General features: G+C 40.5%; 2 protein-coding genes across 3 annotated transcripts in view; both read left to right on the plus strand.

Moving 5' to 3' along the window:
- The window catches only part of ANXA4 (annexin A4), a 60,632-nt gene extending 46,378 nt beyond the window's left edge, over nt 1–14,254 (plus strand). Inside the window, exons 9-13 of the mRNA XM_053924803.2 lie at nt 2,749–2,842; nt 5,559–5,654; nt 8,999–9,057; nt 10,033–10,155; nt 13,234–14,254. Of these exons, the coding sequence (XP_053780778.1) occupies nt 2,749–2,842; nt 5,559–5,654; nt 8,999–9,057; nt 10,033–10,155; nt 13,234–13,293 (432 nt within the window). The 3' untranslated portion in view covers nt 13,294–14,254. The remainder of the gene's footprint in view (nt 1–2,748; nt 2,843–5,558; nt 5,655–8,998; nt 9,058–10,032; nt 10,156–13,233) is intronic.
- Nucleotides 14,255–20,182: 5,928 nt separating this feature from the next.
- GMCL1 (germ cell-less 1, spermatogenesis associated) overlaps nt 20,183–23,409 on the plus strand; it is a 53,843-nt gene continuing 50,616 nt past the window's right edge. Inside the window, exons 1-2 of one of the 2 annotated variants that reach the window (XM_045193813.2) lie at nt 20,192–20,686; nt 21,402–21,485. In XM_045193813.2, coding sequence (XP_045049748.1) covers nt 20,427–20,686; nt 21,402–21,485 — 344 coding nt within the window. In that variant the 5' untranslated portion in view covers nt 20,192–20,426. Of the gene's footprint in view, nt 20,687–21,401; nt 21,486–23,409 lie in introns of both variants that reach the window. The other variant, XM_024558503.3, reaches the window with a different exon arrangement.

Raw genomic sequence — 23,409 nt, forward strand, 5'->3', positions numbered from 1 at the left:
AAACATACAGGAAAATGATTGGTAGTTTGGCTACATAAAAACAAACAAAAACCATACAAATTGTTTTTCAGATAATGCCACAAGAAAATTCAAGGTCAGTGATAGAATGGGGAAAAGTTTTGCCTTACGTATAATAAGCTTAATATATAAAGAAGTTTTATATGTAAATAAACAATATAGTTATCTTATTGATAAATCAAAACTACTGTTTTGACGCTATTAATAAGAATGCTCTACTTTTAAAAAATGGACAATATACTATTTTATTGAATTTATTGCAGTGACATTAGTTAATAAAATTATATAGGCTTAAGTGTAGGCACAAGGACTTTAACAGGCAACTCAAGAAAAATAGAAATGGCAAATACACAAAAAATGTCCAACCTCACCAGTTATTTTTAAATTAACGCAAAATGTACAATTTCCACCTATTATTTAAAAGGTTACTCTCTTCAAAGTCATTTTTATGGTATTTTACTAAAGTACCATTCTGTAAGAGATTGTAAATTGGTTCTTTTTCTGAATGTTCTAGTTACTATTGCTGCTTGACAAAACACCTCAAACTTCGTGATATAAAACAACCACCATTTTATTATGCTGTGAGTCAGATTCTGTGGGTCAGAAATTCAGATGAACCCCTCAGAGCTGGCTATCCCACCTGAGGTCTTAGCTGGGAGGACTTGAACAGCTGGAGGTGACTCAAATGGCTGGGGGTTGGAGGCTCCATCCATCACTCTGTATTTGTGTGGTCTGAGCTGAGATCACTCGTCTGGGACTGTCAAATGCGGCCTCTCCAGGTGGCTCAGGCCTCCCGAAGCCTGTCAGCTAGGTTTCAAGAGAGAGCAGCTCAAAAGCCAGCATTCCAAGAGAACCAAAGCTGCCTGACCTGTCGGCACCTAGCCTCAGAAATCAGTGTTGCTTCCACCATACTTTTGTTGAGTGAAGTAGACAAAGCCTGCTGAGATTCAAATTTGAAAAACACTGAATTAGATGAACGCTTCATGCCTTCCCATCTTTAAAATTTCATGATTCTGTGAATTGATACTAAAACAATGAGGGAATCAGAGAAAGAAGTGAAGAAACGGAGTGGATGGAGGCAAGCCCAATGAGTGCAAAATGTGTAACTTAAAGGGCATTTTGAGAAATTTAACAAGCCAGCTTCTGATTGTAAATGAATCACAGAGTTTTAAAACTTTTTAAAAATAAAATACACATAACATAGCCCTGGCCAGGGGCTCAGCTGGTTGGAGCATTGTCCTGTGTATCAAGAGATTGCGGGTTTGATCCCCGTCGGGGCACAGACCTAGAGTGCAGGTTTGATCCCCATCAGGGCACATAGGGGTGTCAACCAATAGATGTTTCTCTCTCTCTCTCCCTTCCTCTTTCTCTAAAATCAATGAACATATCCTTGAGCAAGGATTAAAAAAATAACGCGTAACAGAATTTATCACGTTGAGCATTTTTAAGTGTACAGCTCAGTAGTGTGAACTATATGCCTGCTGTACAACCAATCTCCAGAACTTTTCAAATTTGCAAAACTAAAACTCTCTACCCACTAAACAGCTCCTCGTTTTCCTAACTCCCCAGCCAAATACTTTGTATTTCTATGAGTTTGACTACTCTAGACACTTTGTATAAGTGAAATCATATATTTGTCTTTTTGTGACTGGCTTATTTCACTTAGCATCATGTCCTCAAGGTTCATCTGCGTTGTAGCACGTGTCAGAACTTCTCTTCTTTATAAGGCTACATAGCACTCCGTTGTATGCATGTACCACATCCTGCTTGTCCATTCATGTGTTGGTGGACATTTGGGTTGCTTCCACCTTGTGGCTATTGTGAATAATGCTGCTGTGAACATGGGTGTACAGATATCTTAAGATTCTGCTTTGAATTCGTTTGGACATATATCCAGAAATAGTATTGCTGGTAATTCTATCTTTAATGTTTTGAGGAACAGCCATAACGTTCTCTATAGAGGCTGCATCATTTTACATTCCCACCAACGATGCACAAGGATTCAAATTTCTCCACAACCTTGTCAATACTTGTTATTTATTTTTTAATAGCAGCCATCCTAATGGGTGTGAGGCGATATGAACAGTAGTTTTGAGTTATCAATAGTATAGTTAAGCTGACTAGAATCAATTTCTTATATTCCTACCTGGTTGGAATATAAGCGATTACTGATGGGCCCTGGTTCTGCTGTGGGAACTTCGTAGCCCCAAACAAATCACAGCTCATTTTAGAGCCGTGCTGCACAGTAGGACTTTCCACAATGTAGGGAACGCTGCGCATCTGCACTGTCTGTTATGGGTAGCCGCTAGCCACTAGCCACATGTGGCCACTGAGCACTTGAAATGTAGCTAGGATGCTGAGAAGTTGAAATTTATTTTTCACTTAATTTTAATCAATGAAAATTTAAATAGGCACATGTGGTTAGTGGCTACTGTATGGGACAGCTCAAATCTAGGGCATTTCTTTTAGCTCTTGAGGTAGAACCACGCAGTCTGCATGTAGGAAACTGCTGGTGCTTTGCCCTGCCCCTCAGGATTCCACGGGGCCCCATTAGTTGTACACCTAAGGAAAAACCCTGAGCCATTATCACTCACTGCTGATACCACTTCCACTCCCATCACCAGCAAAAGAAAACTAAGCCAGTTCGGGTCTTTCAAGTTCTGGAAATAGGTGGACACGTGCCGGCACCTTCTCTGTAGTGTTTTAAACTTGTGCTTTGCTTGGCTTCAGGACCTGTATGAGGCTGGAGAGAAGAAATGGGGGACAGATGAGGTGAAATTCCTCACTGTCCTCTGTTCCCGGAATCGAAACCACTTGTTGCATGGTAAGGCACTGGCTTCATCTTCCCAAGAAACTGTTGGAAAGATAGCGAAAACTGTATTGCCCATAATTAATTGATACCATTTCCCCCTTTGCTTGGTACAAAAACTGATTGACCTGAACCATCTTAAATGTTTTACCTTGGATGTGTGTGAATGCAGTGATGTGCACGAGGGCCAGTTTCTGAAAGATCGATTATGAACAATTAGCAGATATATTCACAGAAGTTTGGCATTCCTGTTCATGGGAAACTGATCTTCATAGTTGATCTGTCTTCTAAAGCAGCTCTATTTAAATTGAGTTACGTAAGAAAAAAATCTTCAGTACATCAGTGAGCAAGAAAATAGAAATGTTGGTTGACATTTATTCCTATTTAACACCCAAGTTATAAAACTAAGAGAGGTGATCTCGTTAGGGGGTATGTTGCATCAGATAAATAGTTGATAATTTAAATTTTATTTCCTATGTGTAATGTTTCTAATTTGCTTCTGATAATGCTAGTCCATATAAGGTCCTTTTAACTTCTTTGGGAAAATATATACCAAACAATTGTACAATATTTGTTGTCAAGTTTATTTTCTTCTTGTAAGCAGGAATAAGGGTTTAATAAGATATTTCGTTTTTTTAATAAGCTCTTTAGGTCTTTATACTATGTCATAATTTTGTAAACCCACAGTGCCCTTATAATCACAATTTACAAAACTTGTGGGAAATTTGAGAATGAGTTTGCTAAATTGAAAACAGAGTAATTGAAAATTACAACCCATTGGGAAGTTGCAATTATTTCAGATATTCCACAGTGGGAAGAAACAGGTGATTACTCCTGTTAATAAACGTCTTGGGCTATATACCATCAAATGCACCACCTTCTGACTTCCTCTTTCTTTGCCTTCCTTTGCCTGATTACTAATAACACAAATCTCCCCCTGGTGGTGCCTTTTAAGAACTGCAGGTCCTCGGAAGTCGATTTCATGCAAATACATTTGTAACCAATTTCACTTCCAGGCACAAGTCAATAGTCGAGTAGTTACAAAATAATCTGCTAGTAAGCCACTGGAAGAAAATTCTTTTGAGCACTATTTAGATAAAGAAAACTTTATAAGTTTCTTTCCAAACAACAAAAATAGTGAGAATTCATAATAACTAAGGTTTTGTTAATTCTCTTTCTTCCCAGTGTAGTGCCAAGCATGTTATAAGCCTTGTTTGTTGCAGCATCCCAATGGAGCTGCCATCATTTTCCCTGTATTACAGTGGAAAAGACTGAGGCTTAGAAAATGTGTCAGTTAGATTTTTGTATTCAAAGCAATATACACTGGCTCCACCTTAATTTTTATAAGGGAAATAATGTGGAATGGGACAAGAGGGAAAATGGAAACTATCGGTGGCTCATCAGATGGAAGGGAGAACTAAGACTCCAAGAAGAATGGAAATCAAGGCAGTTCTGGGGATCTCAGTAGAAGGGGTCGTGGATTTTATTTCTAAGGTAGTTTCCCAAAGTCTGATCTCATGAAAAATGCTGATTCTTGAGCCCCTGCTTCAGACTGGCCAACTTAGAGAAACCTGTAAGAGTGACACCCAGGAAATTTAAGGGGTTCCCTGGGTAATTCTTATGTTCTCTGAAGGTAAAGATGACTCCGTGCTTTAGGTTATTCCCATGATCTATCTGCTCAATTAAAAAATTCCCAGAGGGTAAGACTGATCGGTCCCTGTTGGGTGAACTGCTTACTCCTTTGGTAGAGCTAAGGTGTATGTTGGGGGACAGGGGTGTCCTCGGGTTGACAGCCTGTGAGAATCGCACTGTTGTGGGCGCAGCCTCCCAAAGAAGGCAATGTTAAGAAGATAAAACAAATATCTAACTAAGAGGACAACAGAAGTGGAAGTTCATCACATTCAAAAATACTTGGCAAATATGATTTTACTCATATGTAGAATCTAATGAGCAAAATTAACTAAAGAAAAATAGAGACAGACTGACTCATAGATAGAGAGCAGGCTGATAGGTGTGGAGGAGGTTGAGGGGCTGGGTTGTGGGGGTGTAGGGATTGAGGAAAAAGAGAAAAATGTGATTGTGAGGGTGGGAGTGGAGAGTGGGGAGGGGTGGATGAGGGTACAGGGGGATAAATGGTGATGCAAGGAGACCTGACTTGGGGTGGTGAACACACAATACATTGTGCAGATGATGTGTTATGGAATTGTGCCCCTGCAAATTGTATAATTTTGCTAACCAATGTCACCCCAATAAATTCAAAAAAAGGAAAAATACTTGGCAAAAAAGTAAAAAAATGTAATTATGTCAAAGTCTATTAAAAGATGCAACCAGCTGTTATCAAATGTGACTCCATTTTAAAGAGGTTAAATTGTTCTAGTTTTGATTAGACAAAAGGAAGATGAATATACAAATGATTGCCAAGACCAAAATTACAAAAAGACACCTTCAGCTTATTAAGGAAAAGAAAGCAAATCTCTCCAACAGTTACATCCATTCCACATGTGAGAAAACAGGGTCTCAGATACAGGAAAGGACTTGCCTGATTTCCTCCTCTCCTCAGGCCCTTTGCACTTAAATGCTTCCTGGGTTTTCACCCACACTGCTGATTAATTTCCTCTTGAAATATGCCAAAGAATAGTGTGATCTAGTTAAAAGATGCTTGTTGTCTTCATAAATTTTAGTTTCCTCTATTTTTTTATTATTTATAATTCCATTTTGTTATTGTTTGTAGTGTTTGATGAATACAAAAGGATATCACAGAAGGATATTGAACAGAGTATTAAATCCGAAACATCTGGTAGCTTTGAAGACGCCCTGCTGGCCATAGGTAAGCTGGTAGGGGCTGTCTGTGTTTGTAGACTTCCCTCCTTGTTACAGGTTTGTAGTCATGGGACGTAGAATTTTTGTTTTTCGGAATAAAAAAATTTGTTTAAATCACTCATGATGTGATCCAGAATTTTATTTTTGGATTATATTTTATTGATTATGCTATTATAGTTGTCCTAATTTTTCCCGGTTTGCTGCCCTCTACCCAGAACCCCCAGCTCCCTCAGGCCATCCCCCCCACCATTATTCATGTCCATGGGTCATGCTTAGGTTCTTTGGCTACTCCATGTCCTGTACTGTACTTTACATCCCCATGGCTATTCTGTAACTACCTATTTGTACTTAATCCCCTCACCTCTTCACCCATTCCACAACACCTCCCTCCCATCTGGTAAGCATCAAAATGCTCTCCATATCCATAATTCTGTTTCTGTTCTTGTTTGCTTAGCTTGTTTTTTAGATTCAATTGTTGATAGATATGTATTCATTGCCATTTTATTGTTCATAGTTTTTAGCTTCTTTTTCTTAAATAAGTCCTTTTAGCATTTCATATAATGATGGTTTGGTGGTGATCAACTCCTTTAGGTTTTTCTTGTCTGGGAAGCTCTTTATCTGCCCTTTGATTGTAAATGACAGCTTTACTGGGTAGAGCAATCTTGGCTGTAAGTCCCTGCCTTTCATGACTTTGAATATTTCTTGCCAACCCTTCTAGCCTGCAAAATTTTTTTTGAGAAATCAGCTGACAGTCTTATAGCAATCCCCCTGTAGGTAACTACCTGCTTTTCTCTTGCTGTTTTTAAGATTTTCTCTTGTACTGGCTCGTGTGCCTCAGTGGGTTGAGCACCAGCCTGCAAACCAAAAGGTGGCTGGTTTGATTCCCAGTCAGGGCACATGCCTGGGTTGCAGACCAGGTCGTTAGTTGGGGGTGTGCAAGAGGTAACCAATGGATGTTACTCTCACACATCAATGTTTCTCTCCCTTTTCTTCTCCCTCCCTTACTCTCTCTCTAAAAATAAATAAATAATCTTTAAAAGAAAAAGATTCTCTCTTTAACCTTTAGCAATTTAATTATGATGTGTCTTGAAGTAGGCCTCTTTGTATCCATCTTGTTTGGGACTCTGTACTTCCTGGACTTGCATGTCTATTTCCTTCACAAAATTAGGGAAGTTTTCTTTCATTATTTTTTCAAGTAGATTTCCAATTTCTTGCTTTTTCTCTTCTCCTTCTGGCACCCCTATCATGTGAATTTTTGGACTGCTTGAAGTTGTCCCAGAGGTTGCTTATGCTACCCTCATTTTTTTGGATTCTTTTTTCCTCTTGTTCTGATTGGTTGTTTTTGCTTCTTTACATTTCAAATCATTGATTTTATTCTCGGCTTCATCCACTGTACTGTTGTTTCCCTTTCAATTAGTGTATCCTTCGTTTCTGACTGGGTCTTTTTTATGCTGTTGAGGTCCTCACTAAGTTCCTTGAGCATCCTTATAACCAGTGTTTTGAACTCTGTGTCTAATAGATTGCTTATTTCCATTTTGTTTAGCTCTTTTTCCGGAGTTTTTATCTGTCCTTTCATTTGGTCCATGTTTCTTTGTCTCTTCATTTTGGCAGCCTCCCTGTGTTTGTTTCTATGTATTAGGTAGAGCTGCTGTGACTCCCTAATAATAGGTAGTATGGCCTAATGTAGTATGTCCTATAGGGTCCAGTGGCTTAGCCTCCCCTATCACCCAAGCTGGGTATTCGAGGTATGCCCTTATGTTGGCTGAGTACACCCTCCTCTTTTAGTTGAGCCTTGATTGCTATTGGTAGATCAATGGGAGGGATTTACCCAGGCCAGTCAACTGCAAGAATTGACTGTGACCACTGACCACCATCCTCCACCCTCTGTAGAGGATCAGCTGTGAGAGGGCAGAGCGGTGGTGCTCCGACATGGTCTGTAGCTGTCAACTGGGTGGTGCAGGCCAAGGTCAGCGCCCCCCTGTGTTTTGCCTTGGGCCACCCTGCCTGAGCTATAAATCAACCTGAGATGGCTGCTACTTGTGCTGGGTTTAGAGATTCCCATTCCAAGCCAAGCTGTGAATCTAGGCTCGTCGCTGCTAGTGCCAGGCCTGGGGCCACTTAGCAAGAGGTACGGAGGCTGGGGGCTTACTGAGATCGGCTGTTGCTTGTTTGAGAGGATTCAGAAGTTGTGAAGTATCAGCCAAGACCAGCAATTCATATGGAAAAGTGGGTTGGGTGGGCCTGTATGCTGGGTGGGATGGAGTCTCCGGGGATCTCCAAGGCGGTGCAAACAGTGTTAGCCAGGTTGATAGAGTCTCAGATATAGCTCTGTGGCTCTGTGGGTGGAGGGTTCAGAAAAGGGACAACAGCCCCTGACCACCTTTCTGTCTGGGAGAAGGCTGTCCCCCAGCTCTTATCTTGATATCAGAGACTTCAATTTCTTCCTGTATGTTACTGTTGCCTTTCAAGCTGCCACCCCAGTCCTGGAGCTCAGAAGGAGTGAGTCTGATTAAACTCATGTGGAACTGCTTGGGATTCCAGCAGTTTCTTCCAGTGACTGAATCCCCACTGGTTTTTGCAGCCAGAAGTGATGCAGACTTATCTTACTGGCACTGGAACCCTGGGCCGGGGGGCCTGGTGTGGGGCTGGACTTCTCATTCCCAAGATACCCCTCCCAAATTTTTATCCACCACACGTAGATGAGGGACTAGCCCATTCCACATCTTTACCCCTCCTGTCAGTCTGGATGGATGTGTTTTCTTTAATTCAGTACTTGTCAGACTTCCATTTAATTTCATTTCTGATGGTTCTGTGTGATGGCTGTTCTATATTTTAGTTGTAATTTTGATGTGGTTGTGTAAGGAGACAAGCCGTGTTTACCTCTGCCGCCACCTTGACCGGAAGTTGTGAGCCAGAATTTTAAACAAGAAAAATTCTATACTACCCGGTTGTTATTGTACCATGTGTCTTTATATATTTTATTTGCTTTGTGCCTTTATATTTCAGGATTCAGAAGATAACCCTATACTAGCTGCATCTTATAGGTCTGGGAATCGTTAGAACAAATAACTTCATATGGTAGAGATGGTTATTATTTTTAAACTAGGTGCTGCCCATTTCTTTAATGGCCTTTATTAATTACTTCTCCGGGAACTTGACCATAAATTAAGAGTACTTCCCATCTGTGAAAGTGCTTTCAGCATAGCCTGTGTTCATAAAACCTTGCTGGCTAAAATTTTTCTGACAAAGAGATACTACTTCATATTTTGTAGAAACAGAGGGAACAGCTGTCATATTTTTCTCATAGATTTTATCTGTAATCTTTTCATTTCTTTTTTTATTTCTTGACAGTAAAGTGCATGAGGAACAAATCTGCATATTTTGCTGAAAGGCTTTACAAATCTATGAAGGTAAAAGGTTTCTTCTAGCATTTGAATGACTCTGACATGTCTTGTGTCCATATTAGACAAAATCAGTCTGACATATTCAGTTCAATTCATTAACCACTTTACTGAGTGCCTGCTAATAATAGTAGGCAATATTGATTACCGATGTGTGATCATTTTCCGTAATCCTATACCTATAGATTAGTTTTATCCCCACAATAGCCTTATGGAGCATGTACTTTTATCAACCTCCATTTTACAGATGAGAAAACTGAGGCATGGAGAGGATGTGCAATTTGCCCAGGGTCCTCAGTGAAGAAGTCACAGAGCAGGGAAGCAAACGCTGGCAATCTGGCTTCAGAGCTCGAGATCCTACCCATCACTGTACTCTGTGCCAGTACCCTTACTGGAAACCATGGGCAGTGCAGGAAAGATCAAAGTGTAGTCTTTGCTCTCAAAGAACTTTCTAGCCTTGAGGGGAAGGCAGGTATGTACAAACCACCAGTAAGAACAAAACAGAACGCAAGACAGTAGTGAAGGATCCATATATTATAGGAATACAGAGGATAGGGAATTTTTTTTTCAAACATTTGCTTGTTTAGGAGGTGTAGATCAGAAAAGACTATATAAAGAAGTTGTTAATGTTTGAGCAGGACCTTAAAGGAAGTTTTCCATGGGAGGGCTTTAAAGGGGAGGAAAGGATGACATGAGGTGAGGGGGGGAATCATTGCAAGTGAGGTTTGCAGGCTGGAAAACACAGGTGTGTCTCCAGGGTGGCAGAGAGTTCTCTTTCCAGAACACAGAGTATTGGAAAGCTAAGCTGGTGAAAGCCTTGAACACCACGGTGAGGAGCAACATTCCACATACCTCTAAGGTTGTGTGTGGCACAAAGAACATCATCAGAAGAGTCGTGTGTAGTCTTGCCTTGACAGATGGAAGAAGAGCACTATCTGGAAACCACTGGACTTTGATATGCTGGGATCTTGTTTTCTTCCCTAGGGCTTGGGCACCGACGATGACACCCTCATCAGGGTGATGGTTTCTCGAGCAGAGATTGACATGTTGGACATTCGGGCAAACTTCAAGAGGCTCTATGGAAAGTCTCTGTACTCCTTCATCAAGGTAGGGAGTCTTGCCCTGGCCCAGGGGAAAGCTCTGAAGAGAGGATGGGGTTCTGGCCTAGGTATTTAGACACTTCTTATCCTCTCCTTGGCAGGTATCATTCCCTTTAAAGATGGTACTGTCACTCAGGTATTTCCAGTGTCTCCCCTTTCACACAGATGTTTACATCTGTGCCAGGTTCGAAGCTAGAAATGTGCGGATTGTCAGTATACGAGTTATTTCATGCTGACCCCAAACACAGAAAAATTTTATTTTATGAATACTTTCAAGGGCAGAATTTCTCTGTCTAACTGCTTACAAGGAAAGATGAGAACCCGAATCAGTCCTCCAGAATCCTATCCAGGGCCAGCTGAGGACTACTGAAAATATGGGAAGGCATGTTTGTTATCCTGGATTGCTGTTCTTTACCTGGCACCAGGCTTCTGGGCAGGCTAACATGGCAAGGTAGTGATGAGAAATGAGTCACATCCCTAAAAATACCTCATTTCTTGGATTTTGCTTTTTGAGGATTATGAGACCATGAATATGAAGCCTAGACCCCTTTCCCTAGAGGCTGGTTTTGCCTGCACAGCAAATTTCAAACCAGGATATGATCTGTGAATTGAATATTCTGAATCTCTCTGAGAGCTTGGAGAGGTACAACTATTAGGTGATTAGGTTGCAGATTTTCAGGGTAGCATTGTCTGTACAGCCTATCAGGTGACTTCATTTTGCAGAGCTGAAATATAGCTAGCTGTAAATAAAATCATTTAAGGGGTAATAGATGACCATAAATGAAGTTATGGAAAAATATATTTGTGACATATAATATACAGTTAGTATCCCTGTATTAAGAGCTTCTACAAATCACTAAAGGAAAAAAAAGAAAACCCCAAAAACAAAACTGGGAAGGGATATTAAACATATGCTTCGTGAAAGATGGAATGGCCAATTTATTTAAAATGTTTAATCTCACTAATATTCAATGAGTTGCAAATAAAAAAATAATTTTTTACCTAATAACCTTCACAAAATTTAAAGAGTTCCTAACCAGCATTGGAAGAGCTTGGGGAAAAGTTACCATCTCTTATGGAACGACTGTAAACTGGTCTTACCTTGGCAATAACTGAATTTACACTAAGTATTATATTTTCATTGTAGCATTATTTATGTTACTTATATCATTTATATTTGAATAGATAGTATGGCATACTTTATAGTATATAAGTTATTATATATTTTTTATTTTTATTAACTCATGAGGGATGACTTAAATAAATTACGGAAAATCCATACAATGTAATATTATGCAGACACTAAAATGATGCAGAACAAAAATACAGGGGGGGGCGAAAGTAGGTTTACAGTGGTGAGTACACAAAACACAGAGTTTATTCTTATATTATTATTTATAAATTATTGTATTACTTTCCACATGAACAACTGTAAACCTACTTTCGCCCTGTCCTGTATTGATTGGCCTGGGGAAACATCATTATAAATCCATTTATATTATATGTCTGTATATATAAAAATATATGTGTGTATACACATACACCACTCTGGAAAAGATTAAAAATAAGGAATATATTGTCCATTCAAAGAGCACAATAGAAATATAAAATATGTAAATAATAGAAAACATGAGAGAAATAAAAATGTAAATTACAATAAAAATAAGTGAATTCTTGGATAAAATAAAAATATATAATCCAACTCCATGCTGTTTATAAGGAACAACTATAATACAGTGACATGTAAGAAGCATATGAAAAGGTCAGGGAAAAGAACATCTGACAATTACAAAAAAGAAAGTAAGGATTATACTATATGTAAAAAAAATGTAAGAAGAAAAAGCACTGGCTAGGAGAAAGTGGGTCACTTTATGCTGATACAGGCAGTGATTCACAACAAAGATTAAATTCTCGTGAAACTTCAGGTGCCAAATAGGTGCGCCTGAAGGTGCAAATATATTGCATTCAAATATATGAATAAGAAATTCGAGGCTCCAAACGAAGACATTAATGAAAATACTATGCAAGGGAGACCCTAACATATCCTTATTTTTTGGCAGATTAATGAGGCAAAATATAAACAAGAATATATTAAATTTATTTTAATACATGTAAATTAAACTTCGAACCCTATAAACACAGATTCCATCTTTTGTAGTGCCCATGAAGCACTAACAAAAATTGATCTATTAATTAGACCATAAAATTTCTATGTAGAAGTTATACCACCTCTGGAAGGCTATTTTGCAACCCATATCAAAATCCTTAAGAAAATACATGATCATGAACCCAGTAATTCCCATGTTATGAAAATTAATTTTGAGTAGAACATCAAAATAATTCATAAAAATGTAACTATAACATGCTTATTGTACTATTTATAATAGTGCAAAATTGGAAACTATAAATATCCAACAATGGGGGGTGATCAAATAAATTATTTTACCTATGTACAGTGGAATACTCGGTAATCATTGAAGAATGATGTTGTAGAAGGATATTTAATAAATTAAAATAGAGAAGGATTCAGGCTACATTAAGTGAAAATCAGAATACAGAATACTACAGTCCCCAACCATAGGAAGCTACATGCATAGGAAAACGTCTGGAAGGATATGCACAAACCAAAATGTTAAGAATAGTCATCTCTAGATGGTAGAATTATGGATGATTTTTTTTTAAGATCTTATTTATTTATTTTTGGAGAGAGGGGAGGGGGGAGAAAGAGAGGGAGGGAAAAATGTGTGGTTGCCTCTCACGTCCCACCTACTGGGGACCTGGCCCACAGCCCAGGCACCTGCCCTGCCTGGCAGTCAAACCAGTGACCCTTTGCTTCACAGTCTGGTGCTCAATCCACTGAACCACACTAGCCTGGGCAAATTATGGATGATTTTTATGTTCTTCTTTTACTTCTTTATTTTCTCCACTGAACAAGTATTAGTTTTGTAATAAAAAAGAATGTTATTTTTAGAAACCCTGAGAAAAATCCAGACAAGCTTTACAAAGTTAACCTAGATGACTTTGAGCTGTGTATTCTATTTTAAAGCCCATTTATCTGACTGTAACTTTGCTTCCTTGTCCTCAGGGTGACACATCGGGAGACTACAGGAAGGTCCTGCTTATTCTCTGTGGGGGAGATGATTAAAACAAAGTCCTGGAAAGATAAGAGGATTCCCAAAACCTTGATGTTTTTTAACTTCACTTTTTTTTACACTGCTATTAGCATTATCTAAGATGCTTGTTTCCAAATTAAAATGCCTACAGATGCCTCCTAGGATATAGACTGCCTTATTATTCACCTGTAATTATAACTCATGATGCTTTAAAGCTGTACTTGCATTTCAAAGCTTATAAAATCTAAAAGGAGATTTAAAATTAGAAATAATAATATACTCCATGTTTTTAATAGATCTCTACTTGTGTTTCACAGAAATTGGAATATATTAAATGATTTCATATTTTCTTCTTGGTGAAAATCTGTTAAAATGGAGGAGTGGAAGACTGTTCTAAAATCAATTTTCTTCCCTAATTTTATTTTTAGAGTGGCTAGCAATTTCTTGATTTGAGATGGTGAGCCTCTAGTTAGTAAGGCAATCTGTCTAACTTGCTATTTCACATAGTCATAGTTTGAAAGCATCCACAAATGTCCTTTGTTTAGGTTGTGTTGATAGCGTTAGGTGATCTTTGCTGAGTTTGATGTGAGATACTTCTTCCATCATAGCTTATGCTAAGATCGCTTACTCTCTCCAAGTTGAAGTATACCAAAATCACCAAGTTGTCTGAACAAATTAAATTCTGACTGTGGTTATACAAATCATATGTCTGGTTACCACAAATAAATGCTGAACATTCCACAATGTCATGGTTAATATCTTGATCCAGTTTGAATATGAATATAATGCTCTCAATTTTAACTTAAATTTCTTTGTGCTAAAAATAATTTTAAGTCATATTGTATTTTGTTGATTTGTAGTACTTTACATTTGCACTGTGCCTTTCAACTTTAGAATTATTCTGAAGTGTATTTGGGTTTAATTCAAAAATTCAGTTTGTATACATCATGGAAAAATAATTTTAATAAAACATGGTATCTTTAAAATGAGGCATATTCTTTGTCTGATTTTTAAGGTATTTTTATTGATTATGCTATTACAGTTTTCCGAATTTTTTCTCCCTTTATCCCCCCTCCACCCTGGCCCCCCAACCCTCCAGCATTCCACCCCTTAGTTCACGTCCATGGGTTGTACATGTAAGTTCTTTGAGTCCTCTGTTTCCTATACCATTTTTTATCTCTCCCCGTCTATTTTATATCTACTAATTATGCTTCTTCTTCTCTATACCTTTCCCCCACTATTCCCCCTTTCCCATTCCCCACTGAAATCCCTCCATGTGATGTCCATTTCTCTGATTCTGTTCCTGTTCCAGTTGTTTGCTTAGTTTTTGTTTTCATTATTTTTCTTTTCTTTTAGGTTCATTTGTTGATAGTTGTGAGTTATCATTTTACTGTCCATATTTTTTATCTTTTTTCTTAGGTAAGTCCCTTTAACATTTCATATAATACGGGCTTGGTGATGATGAACTCCTTTAACTTGACCTTATCTGGGAAGCACTTTATCTGCCCTTCCCTTCTAAATGAAAGCTTTGCTGGATAGAGTAATCCTGGATGTAGGTCCTTGCCTTTCATGACTTTAAATACTTCTTTCCAGCCCCTTCTTGCCTGCAAGGTCTCTTATGAGAAGTCAGCTGATAATCTAATAGGCACTCCTTTGTAGGTAACTGTCTCCTTTCCCCTTGCTGCTTTTAGGATTTTCTCTTTATATTTAATCTTGGGTAACTTAATGATGATGTGCCTTGGTGTGTTCCTCTTTGGGTCCAACTTCTTTGGGATTCTCTGAGCTTCCTGGACTTCCTGGAAGTCTGTTTCCTTTGCCAGATTGGGGACATTCTCCTTGATTATTTGTTCAAATAAGTTTTCAATTTCTTGCTGTTGTTCTTCTCCTTCTGGCACCCCTATGATTCAGATATTGGAGCATTTCAGGTTGTCCCAGAGGATTGTAAGACTCTCTTCACTTTGTTGAATTCTTGTTTTTTCATTCTGTTCCCGTTGGATGTTTATTTTTTCCTTTTGTTCCAAATCGTTGCTTTGAGTCCTGGTTTCCTTCCTGTCACTGTTGGTTCCCTGAATATTTTGCTTTATTTCATTTCGGGTATCTTTCATTTGTTTTTTCATTTTTTTGCCAACTTCAATCAGATCTATGGGCATTTTGATTACCAGGGCTTTAAATTATCCATCGGATAGGTTGGCTGTGCCCTCATTGTTTAGTTCTCTTTCTGAGGTTATGCTCTGTTCTTTCATTTGGGCCATATTTCTTTGTCTTGGCACAGCTGATAAGTTGTAAGGGGGTGTAGCCTTAGGTATTCACCCAGGCAGGGCAACCCTCTTTGCTGCACTGTGGCACTGCCTGTTGGGAAGGCATCAGAGAGGGAATAATGCAGCTCGCCTGCTTGTCCCTAGTTTACTTTCTGTTGGACTCTCATGTGAGACTGGGAGTTTCTCCCTATGTAACAACCATTGTATCAACTCTGAGTCTCAGTTACCCCTTAAGTCAGCCCTGCCCACGCAGCCTGCCATCTTGCTGCAGCCAGCCCCAGTCCCAAGGTCCGCTGCCTGGAGTGGTTTTTCTCCATGGACAGACCCACGTGGTCAGCCACCTTACAGGTCTAGTTTTTCTGATTGATTTTTTCTTTAATTCCTTGGTTGTGAGAGTTCCATGCAGTTTGATTTTCTGGCACTTCTGGTTGTTTATTAATTTTAGATTGGCTGTTATCCTCCTTTTGGTTGTGTGAGGAAGCAAAGTGTATCTACTTATGCCTCCATCTTGGCTGGAAGTCCCTATCTAAGAACATATCTCAACTCATCTAGCTTCTTTTTTTAAAAAAGTCCTGCTTGCCCTTGATCCAGCTCCATTTCATCTCTGTTATTTATTTTTCTTTCTTAGCTCTTGTTTAATTATAATCCACTTTTCTCTCATTTATATTAGGGTCCAAAGCAATCTGAAATCTGTCTCTTTCTTACAGCATGGCCCTGTTTGCTTCCCTTCAAGCCTCAGTTTGTTCACAGGCCACATGGTGTTCGAGGTGAGAAGCTGTTGATTTTCAAGCTCTTTCACCTTTAAGTGACGAGCAGTCTCTCCATCCCTGTTCCCCGCCCCGGAACGGGATGAGTGGATCTTTTGCAGAGCTCTCACTTTTCACTTGGATGAATTTCAAGCAGGAGCACTTGTAGCTAGTCCACTGAGGGCAGCTGAGACTCAGCACTGTCTTCTCTGGTTAGTTTCTTCTGTTTGCATGAAGCCACTGTGCCTGTTCCCAGCTGGGGGCAACTCAGCCTCTTTTCTGGGGCAGGATGGCCCTCCTACATCCTTGGCCCAGGTTTGCTGCCCATTTGGCATTTGAATGGCCCTCCTCCATAGTTTCCAGTGTTGATACAGAGTTGTCCCTATTTTTGTATTTCCTGGCATTCCCCCCCTCCCCCCAGAAGAAGCAAATCAAATCTGTTCCATATTCTAGCAAAAGTTCTGAAGGGGATTTTTTTTAAGTTTTTATTTATTTGTTTACTTATTTATTTATTTATTTATTTATTTTAGAGAGGGAGGAAGGGAGGGAGAAAGAGAGGGGCAGCAACATCGATGTATCTAGAGAGCAACATAGTTTGGTTGCCCCTCGCATGCCCCCAACAGGAGACCTGGCCCCGCAACCCAGGCACGTGCCCCCACTGGGAACAAACTGGAATCTCTTCAGTTTGTTGGATGACGCCCAGTCCACTGAGCCACACCGGCCAGGGCTGAAGGGCATTTTTAAGGGAGTTTTAATGCATGTATCATGCATTTCTTTTTAAAGTAGGAATCCTGAGCATTACCTATTATTTCCATTTGTGCAAGTTTCATCCCAAGAACAGGCAAAAGTGGACTGGTTAAATAACAGCCTCTCTGGATTTTAAATTTTCTTCCTTTTATAAGTGATTACTACCAAAGTCCACCTGCCCTGATCATTCTTCTCACCTCAAACTGATTTACTTTCCTACTTGATAATCCAGCTACAATAATCAAATTTCTGTGTTTTTTGCTTCCTTATGTTCCAAATCATGGATTTGATTCTCGGCTTCATCCACTCTACCGTTGTTTCCCTGTAAATTGTTCTTTATTTCAATTAGTGTATCCTTTGTTTCTGACTGGGTCTTTTTTATGCTGCTGAGATCCTCATCAAGCTCCTTGAGCATCCTTATAAAGAGTGTTTTGAACTCTGTATCTGGTAGATTGCTTATCTCATTTCATCTAGCTCTTTGTCTGGAGTTTTGATCTGTTCTTTCATTTGGGCCATGTTTTTTTGTCTCCTCATTTTGGCAGACTCCCTGTGTTTGTTTCTATGTATTAGATAGAGCTGCTTTGATTCTGTGTCTTGGTAGTATGACCTAATGTAGTAGGTGTCCTGTAGGGTCCAGTGGCACAGCTTCCCCTATAAGCTAAGGGTGTACTGTAGGTGTGCCCTTCATGTCGGCTGAGTACACCCTCCTCTTGTAGTTGAGCCTTGGTTGCTCTTGGCAGATCAGTGGGTGGGATTTACCCAGGCCAGTCAGCTGCAAGAATTAGCTGTGATCACTTATTGCCTTCCATGGAGGATCAGCTGACTTAGCCAAAATTTTTAAACAAATTGCATTTGTTGACCGCAAGCTTTCTAGAGGGCAATATAAAGCCTCCCTGAAGAAAGGTTTGTTATATTGAACATGGGTGATGTAATACAAAGGGGGGGCAAAAGTAGGTTCACTGTTGTGATTATCCAAAACATTTTATTCTTATATTCTTTATTAATTATTATATTGTTTTCCATATGAACAACTGTAAACCTACCTCTGCCCCACACTGTGTAATTGTGAAGCAACTTTATTTTTCTCTCCCATACCCCATTTACATTTATTTATTGGGCCTAATTCTTGTTCTGTCTTTAGATGAAAATTCAGACAGAGGATAGAGTCATAACTCTTTTGGTCACTCTGAGGTTATGAAAAGTCCTACTGTGCAATGCCTTAAGGTCATAAAACAGTGTCATTTCCATAATTAATATGTCCAGTCACAATTAAACTTGATTTATAGTTGAGGCTTCTTCCCTCATTCAGCTCTGGCCTAATGCTGGCTGTTGGGAAAGGGGTTTGGTAGGCTTCTCCATCCACCTAGGCTTCCTTCCATACCCTACCCCCCACTCCCTGAGCCTCCACCCTAGCCAGGGTTATAGTAGAAGTGTGGACAGTAAGGGGAACAGAAAAGTTCTTACCTGACTGCTCTGGCATTGATGGTCAGTGCTGTGTGATGTTGGCAGATGTTTAAAGCTGATTTCTGTGGACATTCTCTCAGGTTCTTTTATCAACCCCCTCACCAGGGAAATACTCATCTTTGGTTCTTTTGGCAAAGCAAATGCAGTTCTCCTTTTTCAGCCTTTAGGAGTTCGATGATATCTTCAGGTTCTCTGTGCTGAAAGTTTGTCCTTCCACCCAAGCCTCTTGCACAGGCTCTCAGATGATCCCATGCTGTATATCTTATGGTGGCTCACACTTGCACATCCTTTGTGTTGACAGATTCTGGGCATGCAGGCTGATCCCCTTGCAGCTATCACTCTCTGCTCCTCTAGCCCCTCCTTTAAGCTGCCCCAGCCAGCCTTTCTCAGTTAAGATTTCTCAGGGTAAGATACCAGTCAATTGGGGGCCCAAAACTACATATATTATTGGAGCAGTCATTTCAGAGAGCAATTCAACTACAGTTAATAAAGTTGAAAGTTCCCAGCAAATTCACTTCTGGGGATCTGCTTAGTGAATCTCTTGTATGTGGTGTACATTGCTGCTCTACAAGAGCAATAAAGTAGGAAAACTCCTAACTCCTTCAGTAAGGGAAAAAATAAACTACGGGTTAGTCACACAATGAGCAGTGAAAATAGTTTTAACTAGAGATTTGTCAATTGGATAAGTCTCAAAAGTATAATTTTGAGAGAAAAGGAAGGTATAGAATGATAGGTATAATTCCATTTAATGACATGTCTAAATGTGCAAAAGAACATATTGCTAATGTGTGTATGTATAAGAACATGCATGGGAATAATGTTACACACCATTCTCAAGATAGTGGTCACTATAAGAGAGGGAGAGACAAACTGAAATGGAAAGAGAGCTTCCACCTATCTGTATTCTATATAAAAGAACGAATCAAAGCGAGTATAATTATGTTTTTGTTAAAATTTGTTATAGTTTTGTTGGGTCCATGGGTATTTATCATAGTACTCTAATTCATATAAATATTTTATTTAAAAAATAGCAGGAGGGAGTCAGGGAGTGAAAGTCCAGAATCCATAGCAAGGGCTGCATACTGTAGGCGGACACCTGTAATATTTATTCGGACACCTGTAAATTTTGCTCCGCCCTCCAGAAGACATTTCAAGCCTTGACAGCCCCAGTTCAGACCCTATTCAGACGTCCCACTGCTGCTGGGTGGAAAGGAAAGCGCGGGGATCATTTGCCATAATCCATCTAGGAAGCATAGAGTTGATATTTAAGAATCCAACGGCCTAGCACTCTAAAACTCACATTTTAGGTCCTCTTCCCTCGGAAAGCCAGACCCCGGCCCCGCAGGGTGCGACCCCAGCACGTGGTGATTCCTCCAAGGAAAGCTCAAGCAATACCGTCTTTTTTCCCCCCTAACCTAGCACAAGGCCCAGTAGACCTCTGGAGCTCAAATAACTTTTGCAGAAAGTATGAATGAGTTGTGATTCCCAGTCTAGTTAACAAACGGGGTGTGTGAAATAATGCTAAACGCCACGTAGGCCCCCGAATTAAGGCGGGTATGAAATACTGGCAGACCACAGCACCAGCCTGCATCCACGAATCACCCCTCTCCCCCTCGTCGCGTTCTGCCCGGGTTCCCCCGCCACGCACACCCACCTTTCCCCGCCCCTTCCGGAGGCTCGCCGAGCGCATGCGCCATCCAGTCCGCGCTTATTTGCGAAAGCGAGGGGGCAAGGTCCTGTAGTCCGGAGACGCCGCGAGGAAAGACACAGCGGGTGGGGCAGTGGATGGAGGCGGTGGCGTCCACGGCAACGGTTGGGGTTGCGGGTGAAAAAGTAGCAGTGTAGGCACCTAGAGACCGACGGCAGCGGCAGCGGGGACTGCATGGCGGGAGACAGGGTCCGCCGGGTTCCCTGAGGCGCGCTCCCTGAAACCCCGGGGAGTCGTAGCCCATGGGCTCGCTGAGCAGCCGAGTGCTGCGCCAACCGGGGCGAGCCCGTGCTCAGCAGGAGCCGGGTTCCGGGACTGGGGGCTCGGCCCGGAGGCCGGAGACTGGTGGCGACGCGGCCGGCCAGGGCTTCTGTTACTGCTCCGGCAGCCGCAAGCGCAAGCGGAGCAGCGGGGCCCTCTGCTACTGTCACCCCGATTCCGAGACGGACGAGGATGAGGAGGAAGTGGACGAGCAGCAGCGGCTCCTCAACACCCCTCGAAGGTACGTGGTGGGACGCGCCCACACCTGTTGGGCGGCTTCAGCGGCCTGGCCAGGGGACTAGACTGGCATCCGGCGTGCTTGGGGGGTTGCGGCGCTCTCCCAGCCTGTGAAGAGCGGACGTGTCCTTGACAAGGTACGTGTAGGAGCCGGTCCGATGCAGGGCGGATGGGGAGCGCCTTGGGAGACGCTTGGTGTTCTGGATTATAAACCGCAGACGCTGCCAGGATGATGTTATGGCCCCACGATGAGACTCCGAAACGCCAAGCCGAAGCTTGCATCTCATTAAATCTTAGACACTACTGGCTGGCCGGCCTTCCGTGATACATTTTTGTCCTCTCTTAGTGGGTGGCAGTAGGATAAGTTGTTTTGCATCCGGCTGCCTTAAATGGTACAGACGAGTAAATTTAGTCTGAGATGGGCACTCCCATTGTCGTCCACTCAGTGTAGCTGAAGTAATTACAGTTCTTAACTGTAAAGGTGAAGTTTATCAATAGTGTCCATATGTTCCTTAGTAGGAACAGTCTTTTAACGTCTCCAGTACTTGAACAGACACTGTAGACATGTGCTGCAGCTCGCTCAGCCTTTTTTCGAAGAGTTGAAACTACCAGGATATTTACTTGTGAACTAAAATATAGTTTCTAAGTAGAATGTGTTTTCACTTAAACAGTCTGGTTGGTCTGTTTGTTTTTTTAATTATTTTTATTTTTTATTTTAGAGAGAGGGGTAGAGAGGAAGAAAGAGGAAGAGAATGTGAGAGAGAAACAGGATCAATTGCTGTCATACTGAATCCACAACCCAGGCATGTGCCCACCGGGAATCCTGGGTGACCTTTCAGTTTGTGGGCTGACACCCAACCTGTTGACTGTGGTCACATAGATTTAATTTTTTTAAGTGAAATTTTAAAATGATTCAATTCTTTTTGGCTATACAAGTGTTGTGTATTGTAACGTAAAAATGTTATAGAGAACTTATGTTAGTTTGGTTTATAAAATCTTTTATACAGTTCTGTGTAAGAATGACCCAAAATGGACCCCACATCAAATTGTGACCTTTTGGGAGAGTCAGCATAATATAGTTTTAACAGCTCATATTCTGAGGTTAGCTTGTATTCTGCACATAATAGACTTATTTCCTCATAAGTAAAATGGAGATACTAATAATTGCCTTATAGGTTTCACAAATATTAGAATGCATACAATGAATAGTGTCTGGTATAGAAGCACTCAGTGAATATTATCTCCTTGATGAACTGACTCTATATCATTACAAAATGCCTCTCTTTATCTCTGATAATGTAGTAATGTACTATCACTTTATTTTAATAATTGTTTGAAAGGTGTATCTTTTTCCATCCTTTTCCTTTTTTCCTGTGTCTTTATATTTAAAGTATTATTTTGTAGATAGCATATAGTTAGTTCTTGGTTATTTTTTAAAATCTTTTAAATCCAACAGGATAATCTCTACCTTCTAATTAGTATTTAGGCCACTAACATTTAATATGTCTTTGTTGAAATATATATGTTAGGGTCCATTTAAAAGAAAGAAATCACACAGTAATTTGAATGGGGAAAATTTAATATAACCATTAACAGCAAGTAACTGGAAATTACTGAAGGCAAACTACTAAGGTAAAGAGATTTATAAAAAATACAGAGAATATAGAGAGCACTCATTGCTTCTAGATCTGAGACAGAATACCCAAGGAAGGAACAAATTTGGAATAGTGCTGCCATATCCAGGCTGAGATTCTGATGTTGGAGGAGATGTGCTTGTAGCCCAGAAATAGTGAAGTTTGCTGGGATGTGGTAGGCTGAGGCTGGTAAGCAGGAAACTGCCCACTAAGATACTGACAAAATTGGCTTGGAGGCTACCTGGCTTACAAAGCTGAAAATACTGTCTAGGCCAGGGGTGTCAAACTCATTTTCATCAGGGGCCACATCAGCCTCGCGGTTACCTTCAAAGGGCTGAAATAATTTTAGGATTGTATAAATGTAACTAATCCTTAACTATTAAGGAGTTGAAATTACATTTGGCCCTTTGAAGGCAACTGCCAGGCTGATGTGGCCCCCAGAGAAAATGAGTTTGACACCTCTGATCTAGGCCTTTACAGAAAAAGTTTGCCCGCCCCCGGACTACATGAGTGGACTGGAATGCAAAGTCTTTAAAGCAAACTTTATTAGAAAATGCACATCAGAGTTTAGTATGTGTATATCAGTGGAAGATGCCTTATTTAGCTCAGTGTGGATGAAGGGTATAAGAAAATACCAAGGCCCTGGCTGGGAAACGGAGTTGGTTAGAGTGTTGTCCTGATATGCCAAGATCTCCAGTCAGAGAACATACAAGAAGCAGCCAATGAATGCATAAATAAGTGGAACAACAAATTGATGTTTCTTGCTCTCTCACTTAAAAACATTAATTAAAAAAATATTAAGACTTAGAGGACTTCTGGCCAAGACAGGTAGACACACTGGGCCTCCTTGCAGAACCAAAAGAAGGACAACAACAATTTAAAAACAAAACTCAACCAGAACTGACAAAAAATCAAACTGTGTGGAAGTCCAAAAACCAAGGAGATAAAGAAGACACATTCATCCAGACCAGTAGGAGGGGCGGAAACAGACAGCCAGGCAGAAATGACTCGCAGCAAGACAGTGGCTGGAGGACCAGGGCGGGCGAGATGGCAGCTGGCAGACCCAGGGAGGCGGCAGATTGTGGAGTGGGGC

The sequence above is a fragment of the Desmodus rotundus genome, chromosome 5 (assembly GCF_022682495.2).
Source record: "Desmodus rotundus isolate HL8 chromosome 5, HLdesRot8A.1, whole genome shotgun sequence".
Taxonomy (NCBI): domain Eukaryota; kingdom Metazoa; phylum Chordata; class Mammalia; order Chiroptera; family Phyllostomidae; genus Desmodus; species Desmodus rotundus.